The 19950-nt window shown below is 37.5% G+C and overlaps 3 protein-coding genes across 3 annotated transcripts; 1 reads left to right on the top strand and 2 right to left on the bottom strand.

Moving 5' to 3' along the window:
* Positions 1 to 9: 9 nt before the first annotated feature.
* On the bottom strand, positions 10 to 4567 carry LOC136258063 (proline-rich protein 5-like). The gene is made up of 7 exons (XM_066051370.1): positions 4426 to 4567; positions 3936 to 4022; positions 3832 to 3880; positions 2638 to 2860; positions 1310 to 1374; positions 945 to 1096; positions 10 to 202 (listed from the first exon to the last, which is right to left on the bottom strand). The coding sequence occupies exons 1-7, from the start codon at positions 4527 to 4529 to the stop codon at positions 43 to 45; spliced, it is 840 nt and encodes a 279-aa protein (XP_065907442.1). The 5' UTR covers positions 4530 to 4567; the 3' UTR covers positions 10 to 42.
* LOC136258062 (peptidyl-prolyl cis-trans isomerase FKBP5-like) lies at positions 4554 to 7630 on the bottom strand. The gene is made up of 8 exons (XM_066051369.1): positions 7474 to 7630; positions 7056 to 7425; positions 6206 to 6469; positions 5794 to 6041; positions 5656 to 5742; positions 5407 to 5592; positions 5040 to 5090; positions 4554 to 4992 (listed from the first exon to the last, which is right to left on the bottom strand). Exons 2-8 carry the CDS (start codon positions 7378 to 7380, stop codon positions 4681 to 4683), a joined length of 1473 nt encoding a protein of 490 aa, XP_065907441.1. The 5' UTR covers positions 7381 to 7425; positions 7474 to 7630; the 3' UTR covers positions 4554 to 4680.
* On the top strand, positions 7599 to 18618 carry LOC136258061 (phosphatidylinositol-binding clathrin assembly protein LAP-like). The gene is made up of 17 exons (XM_066051367.1): positions 7599 to 7861; positions 11253 to 11395; positions 11595 to 11670; positions 12069 to 12171; positions 12834 to 12927; positions 14194 to 14253; positions 14410 to 14461; positions 14608 to 14714; positions 14835 to 14876; positions 15204 to 15283; positions 15359 to 15464; positions 15965 to 16199; positions 17078 to 17302; positions 17574 to 17610; positions 17834 to 17924; positions 18056 to 18157; positions 18265 to 18618. The coding sequence occupies exons 1-17, from the start codon at positions 7726 to 7728 to the stop codon at positions 18409 to 18411; spliced, it is 1836 nt and encodes a 611-aa protein (XP_065907439.1). The 5' UTR covers positions 7599 to 7725; the 3' UTR covers positions 18412 to 18618.
* The last annotated feature ends 1332 nt before the right edge of the window (positions 18619 to 19950 follow it).

The raw sequence follows: 19950 nt of genomic DNA, 5'->3' as shown, positions 1-19950 counted from the left end.
ACGCATCAATTGAGATAATAATTATTTGTACAAAAGGAATTGTTAAAAATTGAATGTTTGATGTTTTTGACTGTTAGTCAATGGTTTATGTTCTCCAGACATTGTTTCTGACCTCAGCTGCCAACTATCTTCTACTTCATTAGTTTCATCAATATTGCTAACACTGGCTGAGCGGTTGTGACCAAGATCATGTTCATTAAAACTGTTGGGAAGAAAATTATACACTATTTGTGTGTATGCATGTGTGTATGTGTGTGTCACACATGGCCAAGCCATTGTTTCTCTGTCATGGCACTTATCACATGCATTTCCAATTAAAAAGTGCTGTGATGAAGAAAAAGTGGCACAAGACTCTCCGCGCGTGCGTGTGTGCGTGCATGTGCACAAATGCTAACTGTCCATGTCTCACAGTGTGTGAAGATACACCTGTGTGACATGGTACAGTCTCTTACTACTAGTCCTGGTACAGGAGGATTTGCCTGACCTCACAGCACATTACTGCACAGGTGACCCGCTGATCACTGGGTAGGCATGACAGTACTAGCATGGTAGCCAAAGGCTTTGCTGGTTTTCGCTTTGTGTGTGTGTGCTAGGTCCAGCTAGATAGGTAAAACACTGTGTATAAACATCTTTTTGTGTATTGGACTGAAATTCTGCACATTATGCATGATGCAGATTGAAATAGTCACTAAATTTCTATTAGCAAAGGGATGCACTCTAATAAAAAAGTCACTGCATGTTAGAGAAATAATGTTTACAGATGTATTTGATACTCTAATAAAGCAGTCAACATGCAATTTTCTACAAGCATAATCCAGGCACAATTCAGCATACAGTAATAGGGGAAAACAATTGGAGCACTGTTTGATAGCAATTTCAAAAGTATTACAGGCTCAGGACTACGTAGCTATGTGTAGTGAGAGTGCACTTACAGATATATGTACCTAATGGATGTGCTTCCTCCACGAGATGGTTTCTTTCTGCGGGTGGAAGGAGATCTGTTAGGTCTGTTCATTACCATATATGGATTGACTGCCTTTCCAACTAATCTCTGCAGATCATAATACTGATCACTTATTGGAGTTCGGTGGACACTCTGCAAAGAATATACATAGTTTAAATCAGCACTTATTTATGTACACACATGCATATAAAGACGGGTACATGAAGGTGCAACTATTGCACTCAGGCAAAAGGTACTACCATTTTACGTGAAAAACACAACTGGATGCAAAGTAAACACAGGGATACAGCCTTACACCATATATCACGTGTTCACAATTTTTAGCACAAAATACCACATTCTCACTTGCAGTACAAGTAACATTTGTTTGATCTGTGGTGAAATAATCGCTTCAGGGTCATCCAGTGCATCTACAATAACCACCACAGGAGTATAATATATATATGAAATGACACTATATACTGTATAGTAAAAAACTTTGGCGAATAGCATTACAGGCCTTAAATTAACGTGCAGTCAACGGACAAAATCCGCACAAATAGCACAATGTCTGCACATAATTAGTTTTGGGCGGACACCCAAGTCCTTGCAAAACCAATAGTGGTACCATAAAAGCTGATGTGTGCATGTTTGTTTGTAGTGCTAACAATAACTGTCACTTGGTTGCTAGGAGATACTACATTTTCCCAACCCAAGGATTTACCAATGCCACCTCCCCTTTGTGTACTGCTATCACCAGCAGCTGTTATGACCACAGTCTGGTGATATGTTGCAGCTATGTGGTTGTGTTTAACCTCAAAACTTTCAATGGAAACTCCCTATTCCAATTCCAGCAGTCTATACAAAGTGCTCCTCTAGCTCATGTCTGTACAATTTGACGCTATGTCTGTACATTTGTGAATATGTAAGGCCATTTATCCTCAGCACCTTAAAAATTAAATTAAGGCCTGCATTACAATCACCAAAGTTTTATCCACCAATAATTTTTAGCAATCACATAAGCAGATTATATAATACCCACGATACCTGTATCGTGACAGGTATCGTGGGTATTTCCAAGTGTTCCCTTCAATCGTCGCGAGGTTCATTGTCCCACAAGAGTTCACAACAATCCAAACATTGCTCTTGACATTACAAGAACCAGTGAACGATGCTTACACTTGTACGGCAGCTACCACTTGAATACAACGTCGCTACGCGAAAGTGCAAGCGATTAAAAGACTTGCTATAATTAAGGAGTGTGGCAGTTGTTTCCATTGTGAGTCATCATTCCTCGATACAAGGGATAAAGACTCGCGATTGAAATGGCTGCCACACCTCTTAATTGGTGAGTTGTTTAATCACTCGCACTGATGCGTAGCGATGTTGTATTCGAGCTGTACAGTACGTGGTAGCTAAAAAATTTCTAAAATTTGCCAAATTTTTTTCATTAATTTTGCAATAGTGGGTTTTCACCAAACTTTTTTACCGCAAAGTTTTTTTACTATATGGTACATACAGTAAGTGAACATGCAAGTTTCCCTCCAATGACAATTTGTCAAGGGTGTATGTATTTCAAGAGCTTCCATCAGGATAACAGGTTGTTTGAGTCATATTCAGATGATCAAAATAATTTATTACTAGCTGTGACTAGTTATTATGCTCGACATCTAATTGTTTAGGTAATCGTATACCTTCAATAGCAGTTTTCAACAGAACAATGTCTCTAAAACTGAGCAGTGTGATAGTCCTGATGCTGATCTTCAGCTCAACAGTGGCAAAGATGGCTTGTAGTGTTGGTAATATGGAAGTGAAGAACTGTGTCCACACATCTGCAAGCTTTGTGAGCAATATATTACCAGCCTCCTCCCTGACGTCCTCTCTCAGTATAATCATACATTTCTTAAGAATTTGGTCCTGTGGGGGAATAAATGTATTAAGTTTCAGAAGTGTGATTTGATTAATTTTACATGCTACAAGCTGAAAATAATGCATTAAAACTTGAATGCACAAAGAGTTCAACACATGCAAGGGTGTGGAAATCAAAGGAGTCTATTATGATCCTCACCATTAAGTACTATACTGTGCAAGGTCACAGATACAATTGGTAATGCTTGGAATATAGGTGCTACATTATTTCCCATGTTCTGATACCATTGAAAGTTAGGCATGAATGGTATCAGTCATGCACCACTTATTAAAGTTTACAAACACAAGTTACTTGAAGTAACACACAATGTACCTGAGTCTACTAATCATATTATTTACACACAACAGTCATGTTGAGAGGATAAGGTGTCATTAAGCATGCACTGCATAATGCATACATTATTTAAAATTACTACAACAACTTGAAAATGTTGAACTTATGTACAATAAATAATACATATACTCTAAACATATTATACTTCTGGATTTCCGTGTTTATACACAGGTTACGCGTTAAACATGAATTCTCTTATTACTGCCAATATATCAGGGGCGGTGGAGCAGGCCAAATTGGGGGGCCAGATAAGCTGTAAGTTGAAGACCAAAAAAAAAAAGAAAAAAAGGTCACATCCTGCTGACAATAGCTGCTCTCAACCAATTAAATCTCCTTATTTATAGCTACACATACGTAGCTAAGTAACTTGCTACACTGCTTCTCTGAATACTGTGACTGCTCTATTAGAGTATCCAGATCCTGACTGTTCTATTAGAGTATCTCGATCTTTTCTTGCAAACAGTGTCCCATAAAAGTGCCCCCCATCTATGTAATATACATTCTTGTGCATTTTAAATTTTAGACTTTTGAACAATAATATTCCTGCATAGATACTACCATGATACTACACATGTAGAATACACCACTGTTGCAAAGGATTAGAATTGCTATGACTTTACTTTACCTGATAGTATTCCCCGAGGAACGGTCCAATGTCAGACTTTGAGAATTTTCTGTATAAAATACTCCATATATTAATGTACTACATATGTACAAAAACCAACTTACGTTATCTTTGCATTCAGCATAGGTAACTCTTTGATAAGGTCAGGCATCTTACGTAACTGGAACAACTTGGTAATGGATCCCAATACACTAAAATATATAATAAATGTCCATGCAGTTTTAATTCTTTTAAGCAAATGCCAGCATTACTGACTATGATATGCTAATACAAATTTCAACTACCATAAGGCAAGAAATTATTGTGGTATTAAATTTTTGTAGATAGCCAAAATGCTTTATCAGTAATGTTCATGGAACAAATGTTTGGTAGGATTGTGGTCAATTTTTTGTGAATAAGATGCTCACAAAATCCATTAAAAGTTCAATTTTGATCCCACATGAGGAGTACAAGGTAATATTTCTGGATGTGGGCACAGAGGTTGAACTATGCCAGTGTTAGCATTATTCCATATAATGCCCGCCACAACATAATAAGTCAAGACAAGCGCCAATCTCAAGTTACGTGCTCTTAACCTGACAATTCATTCCTCACCTTATCCAATCCGGGTCTTTCATTTCCTGCCATTGCCGGATGTCCTGCTGCGTAAGATTTGTCAAGACGTTCTGGAAAGGCTTATTGTCCCGTAATAGTGACATGGGGTCGGAATCGTAACTTAGTAATTCATATCATAAAAAATTATAACCTAATAGCATGTCGAATGTACGCAAGAAATTCACACATAAGCGGCTACAACCTAGAGATGCGCTACAATTCAGCAAGCGTCACAAAGTTAATGATCTTGAGGCGCTAATCTTCTTTGGCATCTTCGCTCGTTTTATCCTCTTTCGTTGTAGTGTCTTCTTTCTTTTCATCAGTTTTAGCAGTGGCTTGTTCAGCGGATTTCTTGGCACTTTCTTCAGCCTGCTTGTCTTTTTCTTCTTGCTCTGCGTACTTAGCAAACATCGTCCGATACATACGCTTTTCTTTTTCCTTAAGTGCCTTCACCCTATTGGTACACTCTGTAGCTCGTTGCTGTGCAGCTTTATTTGTAGGCTCCAGCTTTGTCACTTCTTGAAAGTCCTTTTCTGCTATTTCAAACTCTTGCATACCAAAATAGGCCTACAACAATATAGATTGCTTAACAATGTAACATAACATATATATACCTGTCCTCTTCTGTAAAATGCTTTAGTGTTTTTGTCATCCTTCTCTAGGACCTAACAAGCAAAGATAGGTAAATGAATTAATGGCATTGACTTGAGCCATGCATCACATAATTATTGCAGTACTATATTACAACCTAACATGGCATTCGGTATTGAATTTTGATACCTTTTGCTATTTAAGATATAAGAGTACCATAGCTAGGAAAACATAGATTATGTGTGAGGGTTTTGGGGACACATATGGCATTGACTTATAACATAGGATACAAAAAAATTTCCTAAGATGTTTTCGAAATTTCATGATTAATTATAACCTTCTTTGCACTGCATTATAACGTGTATTGCAAAAGACAAAATAATATTGTACCTTATCACAAGCCTCTCTAGCTTTCTCATAATTCTTCATCTGCAAGTGTACAGCTGCGATATTTAGCTGAATGAGTCTGTATGTTGGGGCTATAAGTTCCTTTTCTTCATCCTTCGCTGTTGAGTTATCTGATACCAGATCAGCAGCCCTGTCATACTGCTTTAGGGCTAGGGTAAATTTCTTAGCCTATGGAGTTGACGCAAATGCGGTTCAAGCACAGACTAAATGTGTACATGTAAACACACAAACCTTGAAAAATGTATTTCCCCTTTCTTTTAATCCTTCAGCATCAGTCTTCTTTTCTTCCACAGTGTCATATTCCCATGATTCTTTCAACTATTCAAGAAGAATTTAGAAATACCACAATTATTGTTGAAACCTAGCTACCTTAACATAATCCAACAGTGTGACCTCATAAGTGACTGTAGCATCAGGTGGAATACCAAATTCTTGATTACCCTCATGTCCCCAGCCATATTTAGGTGCAATTTGCAATCTTGTTTGCTGAAGTTTCCTCATCTTTTTCACAGCTTCCTCTATGCCTTCAACAACATTGTGTTCACATCCTTCACCCACTGGAAACTTAATTTTTCTATCATCAAACACTTTACTGTCATATTTTCCAAGTAGTTGGACTGTAAGTAGAGAAATAAAACTTTTCAATAATCAAAGTACATACACCTGTACATTGCCACACACGTGCGCGTGTGTGCACACATGTGCACATACTACACGCTAAAATATAACATTGCCACAGGACAGATTAACACAGTAAAATGTTGCACATTGTTGTACTTACCCTCAACTTGAGCCCCCTCCCTAGGTCTATAGTAATCCTTGTCACTTCCCTTCTTTAATGTACTCATCATTACTCCACCATTTCTGAGGATGTCATCTCCTTGCCATGACAGCAGCTCTATTTCAAACTGCAGCATGGCATTACCAGGTATCTTGGGAGGTGAACCCTTATCTCCGTATCCATACTCAGGTTTACATGTTAACAATGATTTTTCTCCTTTTATCATGGTGGCTACACCGGCATCCCAGCCTTTGATGACGCTACCTGTTTCCAAGGTATAAAACTCAAATAATCTTATCATCACATAACATGGATGAACAAAGAACTCCCAACATATTGAAATAATCTGGGTACCCTGGTCATGATTCAAACAATTCCTAACCAAAACAGTGTACATGCAAGTCTCTCTGAAATGATCTCAAGCATATATATGCACACACCTCAACTGATCAATAAAGTCCGACCACAAGGGGACTCAACAAAGCACAACATAGTTTTGTAACCACAACTAGTTGTTGACACTGCTGTTATTACTGAAAAAAGTCCCATAGAACTTAAGGACCAGCAAAATGTTTGCATTGAACTGACATAAACTACATTGAACTGGCAATACCAGAGATAAGCCAACAACTACTCAACTATTAATTGAATTATGACAACGCTATACAAAGAGTGGCTGGCATATACAATGTGCAGCTGAAAAATAGTGCCAGGCTAACCAACCATCTGTGGAAGCACGAAAACTATGATTGACAACTCAGAAAAACTGTGGTTGATGGTACACTTTAAAACTACACAAATTGTCGGTAATAACACTTGAGCATACATATAACGACTACTTTAGGATCACCTTGACCAAGGGTAAAGTTGAATGGTTCATCATGATCCAAACTGGAGTCGAACACAGTTCCATCCAGTAGTCGTCCGGTGTAATGAACATATACTTTATCATCTACCATTGGACTTTCACCTCCACTGCCCTCCTTCAATATACGTTTGAAGAGGCCACCATCTTTATCAGGTGTAATGTCTTCACCCCATTCTTTCTCATCTGCATATGGGTTTTCAGGGGGTGGGGGCGTGGTGTCAGCAGAGGCGGGTGGAGCAGTATCTGAGGATTGTTCTGGAGGCGCGGCCTCGCCTTCTCCGTTCATTGGTTCTGCTTCTTCCGACATGTCGTTTGAAATATGTGTGCCTCACGTGAATTGAATATGAAAATACTGCAAAACAGAGAGCTGAATTTCGCACAGTGCACAAACAGAGTTAACCTTGTAAAAATTAAAATAAAACTGAAAGTAGAATCACCTCCCGCTCGCCTGATGATAACAGCCTGGCCAGAAACTCGCGAACAATCCGTTCCCACGTGGGCAATCACGTGATAGATTACCAAAAATCCGTAGATTTACGTACACCCTCTGCTAAGCCAGCCATTTCGGCCCCTTCCATTATTTGTTTATCGTGTGTAGGTATTTTATTGTCAACTAGAGTCTTATTTATATTTTATATCACCGGGAGCGGCCATGTCGACAGCAACGGGAACCGTTATAGACAAGGCGACAGCGTTCAAAAACTCCGTCACTGGAGCAAATTTGAACAAGATTGTGTGCAAGGCGTCCAGTAGAGAAATGTTAGGACCGAAAAAGAAACACGTGGACTGTAAGTGCTAAGTAGTGTGTCGTATCTTCTTGTAAATGAATTTAGGCTAACTGTGGTTTTTGTTGGGTTTAAAAAAAAAGGGTTTGGTGTGTGTTGCCCCTTGAACCGATGGAGAATTCCTACTTTTATCTCCACAGCTACCGTGTCTTAACGCCTTACGTGTGTGGTACGTATCGATGGTGGGATACTTACAAACTTTAATTTATGGTGTGACCCACCTGTGTGATCTGATTTGTCTTTTCACTTCTTAATGTTAGGAACTCTTGAAAGAACGCTGCCAAGTTTCAGTGCTATGTGCACTGTATGTGATATTAAGGGTGTTGCTTTATTGTGCTTTACATGCAGCGTCAACCTCGGTAACTGCACGGAAGAGTTATGTGACGAGCTCTATATAAACTGTTGCAGATCTATGTCTTGGTAGAAGCCTTGCTGGCCTTTGTCTTGGTTTCTTCCATATAGTATATATTCATTTCTGTCACCATGGCTATGCCGTATGTGGTTGTACGTAATACTTGGCTTAAGTACTATTATTAGGTTGGTACTAAAGATAAAGATTTAAATTTTGTAATTGTATAGTCATAGATTTGCATTTTGTTTTGTTCTATTGTGTGGTAAAGTAGTGCTAGGAAACTGGACACTAGATTGCTACATATAAATATTGATTTGCCTTGTGGATGTAAACTACTTTGTAACAGCGCTAGCAGTTCTCTCGTCAATATTTTGTACTCTTTAACAATGGTGTAAACATGTTGCAACTCAAGAACCGATTGTCATATAAAGCCACTGAATTAATTACATCTTATTTACAACAAACTTTAGATCATGCATGTTATGTTTTGATAGAATTGTTGTGGGTTCCTATAATTGGCAGAATAGCAGCATATTGTGCCACACTCTGTATAATTTTGCCTTTTTTTATAATTGCATGTGCGTGTCCCACTGTGAGATTCCTGTGTGCTTATGTGGGTCATACTTATAGTTTGTGTCGCGGCCTGTTTAAGTTCTATTTGACAACCTGTGGGCACTTTGTTTCCATGACTACATAATTAGTTTATATAAGTGATTTGCCCAAAATAGTTTACTATTTTCATCATATCGTGCAGGAAGCTTTATAATAATTCTGGTCTTTTGTGAAAGGGTATTTGTATGTGTGCATTGCATGTGTCTGAACGAGCATGTGCGTGCATGCTTTGTGTACGTGCGTGCGTGCTTTGTGTGTGTGGTGTTGACCATAGTCGTTTATTGGGGGTGTTTGTTTCATTCATGACTGTACTGTGCATTTTTCATATTCCCTTACAAGTGTTTCATATTTCATTGATGTATTCAAAAGTGATTTTCATTAACTATGAACAGCCAATACTAAACCCTTTCATGTGTTTGTCTACATTTGGGAACACCAATTTGTAATGCAACTGTCATGTACATTGTATAGTGAGGATTGTGTAGTTTAGGCCATACTAGAGTATCATATAATCTTATGAAAAATAAGACTTGTAGAAATTATGGCTTTCAATGGCCTGATTATTAGCTTAGCTTAATGGCTCTGAATTAAAGGGCCAAAGAACATACAGAAATACTATCCCCTGAAATGGTTATGTTGAAAGTGCATTGTAGATTCAATTGTATCATCCATTTTCAGTGTGATTATTACAATTTAGCAATTAAGAATTGTATGGTCTGGAATTTGTGTATGTCTTCTTAACAATTTTTTTTTGTTTCCAAACAGTAGCAGCATCCACCCTTTAGGAAGGAAGTTGAAAAGCTTACAAAAAGCTTCAGATTAATTTTTGTTCCAATTCCCAACTAGTTATGACTGGCTAGTATATTACTTTCAATTTTAGTGTAGACAAGAACTATGACAATTTAGTCTACCCTTCTATGTATTCCTTTGGCGATGACTTGGCTACAGTTATAAAGTCATGAAGTAGGCATACTTTAGTGACCTACCTGATATGAGTGGTAGATCTTTATTAATGGAGGTGGCTGCACGCAACGTCTTGCTGTCCACCAAAGTTTACAGTGTGTACATTTGTGACTGTCGCAGTAAAATACCCTGTAGTTCATACTAATATACTGTACTAGTAAATGTACATTAATTATAATGTGAAATTAGTAGTTTTGATTGACCCTACTGAAGCATATTTCAAACCATTGTAACGCTGCAATATTAATATTGTTTAGTAGTTAGTACGTCACCTGCTTATGAATATCTTTGCTTTGTTTTGTAGCCTAAAAGCCATGCACATACATTAGATAAAACAGTATTGTCCATTTGAATCACTTTCCTACTGTGCTTGTGTACATGAGTGAATATAGGGCTAAAATCCTATACCTTGGTGGATTTACTAATTCAAGTGAGCCAATCCCTACTGTGTAGACCAATGCACATACACATGTAATGGCTAAGAATTTATGCACTTTCGGTATGGTCGCTTCTAATTACAAAACAACTTCTTTCCTCTTCCTAATATTTTATTCCAAAACTATTCACTGTAATAAGCTGAAATTTTTGCTAACCCTTTCCTTTGACACTGTAGATAATAGTAAAAGAAACTTGAGCTTTTTACTAATATAGTCTCAGGCCTTCAACTCCAAAATTCTGTTGTTGTACATTAAACGAACATCTGGGAGACCACATCTCAATCACAAATTAATGATGTGTGCTTGATGACTACTGTATTTTCCCACAGAACTGTTAAGCAATGTGTTATACATGGTGCTGGCTTCTGTTTCTGGCCTGCTATGGATGGCTTTATCACATGGCTCACCAATGCTATTTGTGTATATACTTAATTTTCCTACTTCCTGACTGTCTGAAGGAAGGGTTAGCTGTTATACTCCCAGCAGGATTGTGTATGTGTGATATTTTAAACATTTCTTTTAAAATGTAAGTTGAAACCATATAGCATAGTTTCATAGAAAATCTTATGCTAAGAACAGTTTTTAGTATCAGATATTCTTCACCGACAATTCTGTACATATATTACATTACATTGTGTTGGCTACAATAACAAGGATGTGTATATTTCCAACAAGCAAAATATCATCATACGTATCTGGATTTGGAAAGGCATGAATTTCAACTGCCAGCCCTTTTCACTCATAGATTTCTTTGTTCCTTTTGATCAATTAGTCGTAATCGCTTTACTACAATATATCACTGAACCATGCAGACCGTATACAGAACCTTTGCAAAAACTTTAATTCCATGCCAACTCACACACAGCAAGTGATGTCAATGCTGACCTTTTTCTTGAAAAGCCTTCAGTATAGGGAAAGCAACATGATTATGTATATGTATCATGAGATACATGTTTTCTCATTTTTGTGGAAACATATCTCTATGTGATTGCTTATACTTATTGATCATAGTGACATTGTTGTTCCTCAGTTCTCATTCACATGACTAATGATTCCAAAGTGTCCATGCCGGTAATGGTAGACCTGTTAGCTGATCGACTACGTATCAACAATTGGGTTGTAGCATTCAAGGCTCTTGTCACTTCACACAACCTAATGACTTTGGGAAACGAGGTATGTGTAGTAAGTATTAGCTGACATGTACTGTTTGTTATGTTGCCATTGTCCTTTTGCTGAGATGGTATACCCTAACACTAATTGTTTGAATTTAGTTTTGTTTGGTGCTGAAGAGTTCCTCATTGTGACACATTTGTACTGTAGGGGTAGCTAAGTATTCAATAATTTCTATAATTGTGTTATTATTGTATAATAGAGATATCTTCAGTGTCTCGCTACAAGATCCAACAACTTCAATCTTGACTTGTTCAGTGATAAGTCTGATTTGCTGGGTAAGAAACCTGTTATTATGTATGTATGTTGTGTGTATATGTTTGTCTGCTTGCGTGGGTGATATGTTGTGGGGTAAGTATATACATGTTTGTCTGCTTATGTGGGTGATATTGCATCAGTGTCTGCATGTATACTCCACTTACATCGGACACACATATTGCATACATACACCTACATGCCATGTGTGTATATACCAGCTACCTATATGTTATGTATTAATAGTGTTGCTGGTGCAGTGGTCTGTTGAATAGTTGTGTATGTATATGTGTCTTGATGTGTTTTTTTGCTATAGTGTGGGCACGTGTTTGTGTGTATGCACATGTCCATGCATGCAGGTGCATGCCATGCGCGTGTGTCTTGTGTACATGTTTTATAGTCATCTCTTTTATTTGTACAGCTTATGATATGTCAAGTTACTTGCGTCGATATGGAAAGTATCTGAACTGTGTGTCAGCTTCATATCGTGCTTTAGCAATGGATGTGTGCAGACTTCCTAAAGGGTAACTTTGTGTGTGTTCTGATTTTATGGCTTGTGTGGTTGTGTGTAAATGTGTGTGTGCATGCATGCATGCGCGCGTGTGTGTGTATTGTATTGTGCTGTTTTTGACTGCAAGCTATGTGGAATGTATGTAATGTCTATACTAATGACGTTACTGTAAGTGTACAAAGAGATAATACCTGTTGTAATGTAAATATCTTAAATAGTTAGTTACATGCATTACCCATAAAACGCATGGTATGTCTATATTTGGACTTGACCTGGGATATTATATTGTGGATAATTAAGTATCATAATGACAGTTACATGAATTTCATAATCCATGGTAATCCATTTATGGTTAATCCCTTGGACACACATAGTGGGATAATGTACTGTAACCACAAGCAATAGCTAGTCCATATCTAAAGTACATTTTATTGTCTGTGATTAGTGTGTGTGCCTACAGAAGCATGGGTATGCATTGGTATACTGCTCTTTGTAGTTGTTGTACAATATTGACCCTAATTGGTGCTGACACCATATTAGAAGGTGAGACCTTAAATGGAAACCTTCCAGTTTTTCACTGAAAGTGGTGTTAATTTGCTTGTGGTATATTTTTGTATGTTTGTTTTGAGTTATTGCTCCAATTATTACCCTTCCCACTACTTTTGGTTGCTATAGTGAGGGAGGAGCTATTCGTAGAATGGAGACAACCAAGTTGTTGAAAACTGCCCCTCATATTCACACAATGCTTCAGAATTTATTGGACATTGATGTGAGTTCACTATAATATTATACAAGTAGTAGACTAAATGTTATACAGTAGACCTTGATATGTATGTAGCTGTAAATCTTTGCAGCAGTTGTATCTGGTACATACAAGTGTTTAGTTAATTGTGTGCCAATGATGAAATCTTAGTAGACATAACCATATCCCTTTAGCATGGACATTGAAAGGCATTGCTCTAGCATATTTCCCAGGAAATACTGAGAAAGCTGTTTTGCTCATGTCTTTGATGGCAAGCCAGTTCAAATATACAATACAGTTTGATTCGTTTAACAACATAAACCTTTATATTGTTAGATTTTTAGGCTGATCATGAGTTTGGTTGCAAGTTTAGTAAACTGGTTATTATTAATTACTAAGCATCACTAAATGGTTGTTTGGGTAATGTGTGGAATGCATATGTGACTATCTCAGTGAAAACCCGTCTAGTTCGCACAACTTCTGAATTTCTTTTTATTTTCTCAGCTTTATCTGCTTTATTCAAGCAATGGTTCTCCAAAGTTTCAGTCGATTATGGCGAGTAGTTTTGGAGTTACAGCACTAGACAGTAGGAAGAGCAAGGAAATCGATTTGTACAGTGACTATAATAAAAATAAACTGCAGGCACTTACATTCACAGCCATAACTTCTAGACTACAGAGTCGGGATTTGGCTTACAATGTTCATCATGGATTGGCTGGTCAACCAAAGTTTAGTTTTCGCCCAGCAGTTACTTGCGCATAGGCGTATGAAGGCAGTTTTATTGAAGAAGTGGCAACGATTTTGTTTACGTCTACCGCATCGTAAACCAATGCACGTTACAGGCAAGCCATTGGGGCTACAGAAATTAAACAAAGATTTTCGAACTCCCCATGAGTAGGTGAATAAGATGGTATATAGGTTTAATTGATTTGACTCTGAGTAATGGCTCGATTAAAACTTGCATAAAATTTTCTTTGTACCACACGTTATTTCACCTTTTTTTGAAACTTTTGTTTTTATGCTTGTGCAAACTAGACAGGTTTTCGCTGAGATGGTCACATATTTCTGTATTCCATGTGTAAGCCATTTAGCAGACGAAGGAGCAAGGTTATTATATTCTCACAAGGTTATGTACATGTAGTTTGTATTTGTATGTACATACAACTGTAGTGCCTTACATAATAACAAAGTTAGCAGGCTTACTAGGTGCCAACTTCCATAATTTGAATCCCACAATTTCTCTTCTGTGATTGTATCCTTCTAATTTTACTTTGTTTCTTCTCACATTAACAGTTACAGGTCAGTGAATTAACCAATGGAGTGATCAACACTGCTTTTCTGATGTTGTACAAGGTAGAAGTTGCCTATATACTGTAGCTGCTGTGTTACTTATGAATTATGAACTGTGCTACATGTGTTGCAATGTGTTTTTTATGAATGCATGCATACGGTGCATGTGCTTACATGTGCAGTATAGCTATCTTGCATATTCATTCTTATATGTTGCAGGATTTGATCAAACTGTTCCATGCCTACAATGATTCTATGATAAATTTGTTAGGTATGTGCGTACTGTATATACGCCATAAATTGTGTAATATTGCATTATTGCGATATCAGATATGCAGTCACAAACTTGTGCATGTGCACATGCATGTATACACGCACATGCACACGCATAATAGTAGTGGATTTGTGTTTTCACAGAAAAATATTTTGAAATGAAGAAGGCTGAGGCAAAAGAAGCATTGGAAATTTACCGCAAATTTTTACCTGTTGGTGACAGAGTTAAAGGTTTTCTGCAAGTCGCAAAGGTACTTGACTTGATGTGTATGTATGGCTACAGGCGTAACATAACATGTGATAATGTATGTATCACAGTGATTTTACGTTACTGTACGTGTTACTAGGAATTTTTTAATGTTTCTGTCTAGGATGTTGGAATAGATAAGGACTCAACGTTAGATTTGAAGGAGGTACACCACTGTATATGTACTGTCTGTATGTGCAGTGCAGTTGTGGATGCACACTTCAATTATACCATGTACCATGTAATCCTATATGTGTGTTGCAACTTTTTTTTGAAAATAGAGTTCAATAGTGATTAAGGGATCATGCACATTTATGTGAATTGCTGATTTTCTAGGGGTTTAAGCAGTACATGTCTTGTATTTTCTTTAGCTATGCGGTGACTACAGAAGTTGTGTGTCTTCTCATTTGGGCACAGTTTTTTTGTTCTATATAATATATATACTGTGTTTTAGTTCTACGTGTAGCCTATTATTATTGTCATGTGTATGTAGGTGACAGCAGATTTGTTGCCAGCATTAGAAGAACATTTGAAGGACTTAGAAAGTGGTAAAAAGACATCAACAGCACAAGCGTAAGTGTTCTTGTGCTTGGGAATGATCCTATGCAATTGAGATTTGTTATTAGCATTTTTATGTTCTATTTTTAGACCATTTTCTCCTTTTGCAAAAGATACATCTACAAAAGCAAGTGCATCACCGTCTTTGAACAAATCATTAGTGGAATCTCAACAGAAACGAATGGATTCTATAAAGGTACACACTAATTACCTTACATATGTATGTGTTCTAAATACAAGTTAAAGCACTGCCGCGAGTACAAGGGCATAGGTGAGAGACTAATACATATTTGGCTCGAGACCACGCCAGCATGCTCATATTGCACGAGTGTGGTGGTGGTTTAACTGCTTTCTGGTCATCTTCGTTCGGAGCGTCCATTTGGTAGACTTGAACCACATCGGTTTCAGCCATTAGACAATCAGTAAGTGTCTATATACGTAGTACAACTTTGGTCATAAAACAGATAGCATCATTCCGGCGATTTAAAATGTTGCGCACATGATCAATAGTGCTGTATTTCTGTACATACACTGTAGTGCTGTATTTTCCTGTCAGTGCTGTATGGAAATAATAGCACTCTTATTTGTTTGATCTTCATTCACGCAAGTGCTTTAATGATTACCCTTTGTGAAGACAGTATTATACAGTGCAATAGCGTAGCTATCATGCCATTGATATATTGTCTGTTTCCTTAGCAACAAAATGCCACTTTACCACCTCAAATCACAGCTGCCAGTAGTAGTGCAACAACTACAACGACAACTAAATCAGAGTCAACCACAGAAGATGATCTTATTGGCTTGGAGTCATCTGCTTTTACTGCTATGGCCATGGGTCAGTCAAGATCTCCATGGAAGGGAAATAGTCCACCTCCCCAGCAACCTGTTGTGCCTGCAACTAGTGCAAACCCCTGGGCTCCACCTGGTGGAGGTGAGCTATATGTCATAGAGTGATGTCGATCTTGATGCTCTTATAGGATACCATGATTGTACTTAATATAAGTAATTCGTTACTGTGTATAGTATGTAATAGTTATCAGTGTTGGGCAAGTTACTTTGTAAAAGTAACTAGTTACATATTACTTGCAACTGAACTATTTAGTTACAGTTACATATTACCCATAAAATAAAGTAACTGTAATTATATTACATATTATATTACTTTGTGTCCACAGCCTTAAGTTGTAAGTTGTCACGTGTGAAACTACCACTTTATCACGTGACATGATTGCGTTGTTGGACAATATGCAAATTTTGGTTATAAGTAAGAAGCTGGTGAATAAGCTTCATTCAGTAGGCCTCGTTACTTCGTTGTGGCTAGGCGTTACTCAGAGGATAACTAACGAGATTAGTAACTTTGTTACTTGTAGTGATAATATTACGTAATATTAGACTCGTTACAGTAACTATATTACTTATGTAACGCATTACATTTGTGAGTAAAGTAGCTTGCGTTATATTACCTGTTTTTATAGCGTATTTCGTTATATTACTTTGTTACCACAAAAGTAATAATATTACGTAACGCGTTACTTATGTAACGCGTTACTCCCAACACTGATAGTTATGTAACCTGTTGACTTCATTATTAGTTTGTCATCCTACAATACTCAAAATAGCAATGCAGCCAGATTTTTATATTTATTTATATTGCTGAATTACAAAGCAATTTATTTAGTCTACGTGCTCTAGCTAGTTACCAACAGTACTAAAATTACTGATACAGCAAGGGGATGAGACACTAATAATCAAGTTTCAAATGGCCTAAGGGTATATATGTAATTTTTTTTTTTTTTTGTAAATTCTAAGGGTACCAAGAGGTAAGCTTCTTTGGAGCTCAACAAACTCAGGGATTTGGAGCACCTTTTGGAGGTGCTAATCAATCCTCAACCTCTAATGGAGCACCCCAGGGTGGTAACATATTACAGCCCACAGTGACATATAACATGGGCAACCAATCACTGCAGAAACCACAGCCACGCAATCTAGGATCCAGCTTGGAAACAGGCTTAACGAGTGCAGTTGAAAATTTGTGTAAGTATTTCCATAGAGTATGTGTACATGTAGTGTATGTACTGTACAGTAGTTCAGTGATTTATAGCAAGGATTAATCTTGGTGATCTGTACTGTATACTCTGTAATGTACATGCATCAATCTATGACAAACTTGCCATGATAGAGATACAATATGTTACTGAACAAATTTTTGACAATTTTCCAAACTATTCTCTCACTAGACTACTACAAAGTAGGCCTTCCATGCTCAAATTCTGTGTGTCTTAACATTCATGTGTATTTTATGTAGCACTTGGACTAGACAAATCTGGCTTCACACCACAAAAGTAAGTTTGCTTGTGTTCTACTCCAGTTGTATGTGTCTTAAATTCCTACACATTTGCAATTGCACTAACAATTTTCTTTACACGATGTAATATTTTACTGTGTATAATTTCAGTAAATTGGCTGATCAAAGTTAAAATTTTTCTGTTGTGCATTGTTCAATGTGATTTGAAACATATAATATCATTTGTACTTTAATTTTTAATGTATCAATGCTCTGTTTAGAACACAACACCAATGGAAGCCACCGACTAGTACAGTTAAAACTGGTGGTCCAAACTGGCAGTCCAGTATGGCTTCAACTAACGTACAACCAGTAAGACAATACAATACTGCATGCTCATATGTACAGTACGTATAAATACTTGTGTAATTTTAAGGCATGTATTGGTGTAGTTTTTGTACTGGATGTTGAGGTAATACGTTGTTGTTCTGTGCTCACTTTAGCAACCGACAATGATGCCCCAGGGTATGATGGGATATGGTGGAATGACTGGAGGTTATTATGGCATGAACCAACCAATGATGCCAGGTTATGGAGGAACGATGGTGAGTGTGTTGTGTGTGTGTGTGTGTGTGCCTATGTCTGTGCCTATGTCTGTGCCTATGTCTGTGCCTGTGTGCATGTGTTGTATACTTGTTTTATGTTGTTCCAGATGCAGCCAGGGATGTCAGCTGGAGGCATGGGCACTAATTGGAATCAACCCAACATGATACAGCAGCAACAGCAGCAGCCATCACAATTCAGTACTCCGCAGGATCCTTTTGGACCTATTACTGCTTCCCAACAGCCATTATTCTGATCTAGTCATCGCTAAATTACATTAGTTACACACGTTTTATCACAAATTAAAGTGCAAACCAGCGATGCATAAAAAAATTATTTTGAATATTAGGCATGTTGGAACTTCTGTGTTGTAGTTCAAGAAACGTTGTAAAATGTGCTTTAATATATGGTCTGAAGTATTTCGTAATTGTTGTACGTAATTAAATGTTTTAGAATTACGGTATCACGTGCACTGTACGAAAACGCGAGGAACGTGATTGAACAGACTCGAGTAGAGGAACTGATTTGTTGGTGTAAGGCACGAGTGTCAGGTAGTGTAATGTGTTAATTGTGACAATGGGATTAGTATAAAAATGTCGCGAAGCTCGAACGGGCAGGGCTGCAGTGTGAAATATATTCATTTGTTGATGGTTTTGTGGTTAGGCCACTCCAATAAAATTCATTATTTCCCTTCCCGCATGGTCATTCATTATTGCTGTCAACTGAACATATTACAAGGTGGTGTCACTCCAATATACACAGTACTACGATCTACGACCGCGGTCAAAGCTAAAGGTCAATGAAAAGGCCGATTTTTCACGTAGAACAACGGTCAAACTTTTCCCAGCACGGTCAAAGCTTCGCGAGTAAGTAGTGCACGAAAATATAGCGAAAATAAATGGAATCAGGTCCATGGTCAAGACAAAAATTCGATGAAAGTCAACGTCAAAATCATAAATCGATCTTGATCAGCTTGACCGCAGATCGTAGTACAGTGCTTATTGGAGTGACACCCTCCTTGGTTTTATTCATTATTTATCCGTGATTGCATAGCAATAACTAGTTTAGCATTAAGAAAGCCCATTTAGCTAGCTTTTCACTGTTCAGGTTCTTAAATATATTTCTGCTGTATTCTTGCCTGTAAGTAGGCATTCTAGCCCGATTTTTAAATTTTGGAAAAATGGGTTTTTGATATTCTCAATAGATAGAGTATCGATTGCCGATCTTTCTAGAAATATATAGTTTGTTGGGTTGGAATTAGCTACTTTGGCATGCACAGTGCTTAAAAACTGAAAAAGGTACATTTTTTCTCCAGGGCTCCCCATACATTTCAAAGGGAAAAATGGCACAATTGAATCAGGAAGCCATCTAGCAATCAGGACTATCTTGAAACTGCAGTTGCTTTTAGCTGCAAGTTTGTACATGTAATGAGAGTAACTTCAGATCATATCAGATCCCAGCGATCTTTGTATGCTTTGTGGTGAGCAAACATGTTTCACCCACTGCACACTTCTCAATACAATGGTGTATACCCATAGGCAAGTGGCTATCTCAAGTAAGTAAAAACATCAAGTTAACAACTTATAAAGGTAAACAACTACAGTGGAGTTACCACAGTGATGCAACAATACCTAAGGTGGAGTTGTGGTTTCAATTGTGCATTGTTATGCTGACTTTGAAGTGGTATATACTTTTGAACTGATGACACAGCCATCAGAAAATTGCTCTGGAGCTGAAAATCGATAACCAGAGCGAAGTACCTACGCACTGTAAAGTAAGCACCAGTGACTACCTT

Source organism: Dysidea avara, chromosome 6 (genome assembly GCF_963678975.1).
Source record: "Dysidea avara chromosome 6, odDysAvar1.4, whole genome shotgun sequence".
NCBI lineage: Eukaryota > Metazoa > Porifera > Demospongiae > Dictyoceratida > Dysideidae > Dysidea > Dysidea avara.
This window is presented reverse-complemented; position numbering and strand designations above follow the sequence as displayed.

Coding starts and splice junctions, on each gene's coding strand:
- LOC136258063 (XM_066051370.1), bottom strand. CDS start 4,529: ATGTCACTATTACGGGACAATAAGCCTTTCCAGAACGTCTTGACAAAT. Junction 3,881..3,935: donor ATGCTGAATGCAAAGATAAC/GTAAGTTGGTTT, acceptor TATTTTATACAG/AAAATTCTCAAAGTCTGACA. Junction 203..944: donor GGAGGAAGCACATCCATTAG/GTACATATATCT, acceptor TCTTCCCAACAG/TTTTAATGAACATGATCTTG.
- LOC136258062 (XM_066051369.1), bottom strand. CDS start 7,380: ATGTCGGAAGAAGCAGAACCAATGAACGGAGAAGGCGAGGCCGCGCCT. Junction 6,470..7,055: donor CAACTTTACCCTTGGTCAAG/GTGATCCTAAAG, acceptor CCTTGGAAACAG/GTAGCGTCATCAAAGGCTGG. Junction 5,743..5,793: donor CACTGTTGGATTATGTTAAG/GTAGCTAGGTTT, acceptor CTTCTTGAATAG/TTGAAAGAATCATGGGAATA.
- LOC136258061 (XM_066051367.1), top strand. CDS start 7,726: ATGTCGACAGCAACGGGAACCGTTATAGACAAGGCGACAGCGTTCAAA. Junction 14,462..14,607: donor TTCTATGATAAATTTGTTAG/GTATGTGCGTAC, acceptor GTGTTTTCACAG/AAAAATATTTTGAAATGAAG. Junction 16,200..17,077: donor CTGGGCTCCACCTGGTGGAG/GTGAGCTATATG, acceptor GTAAATTCTAAG/GGTACCAAGAGGTAAGCTTC.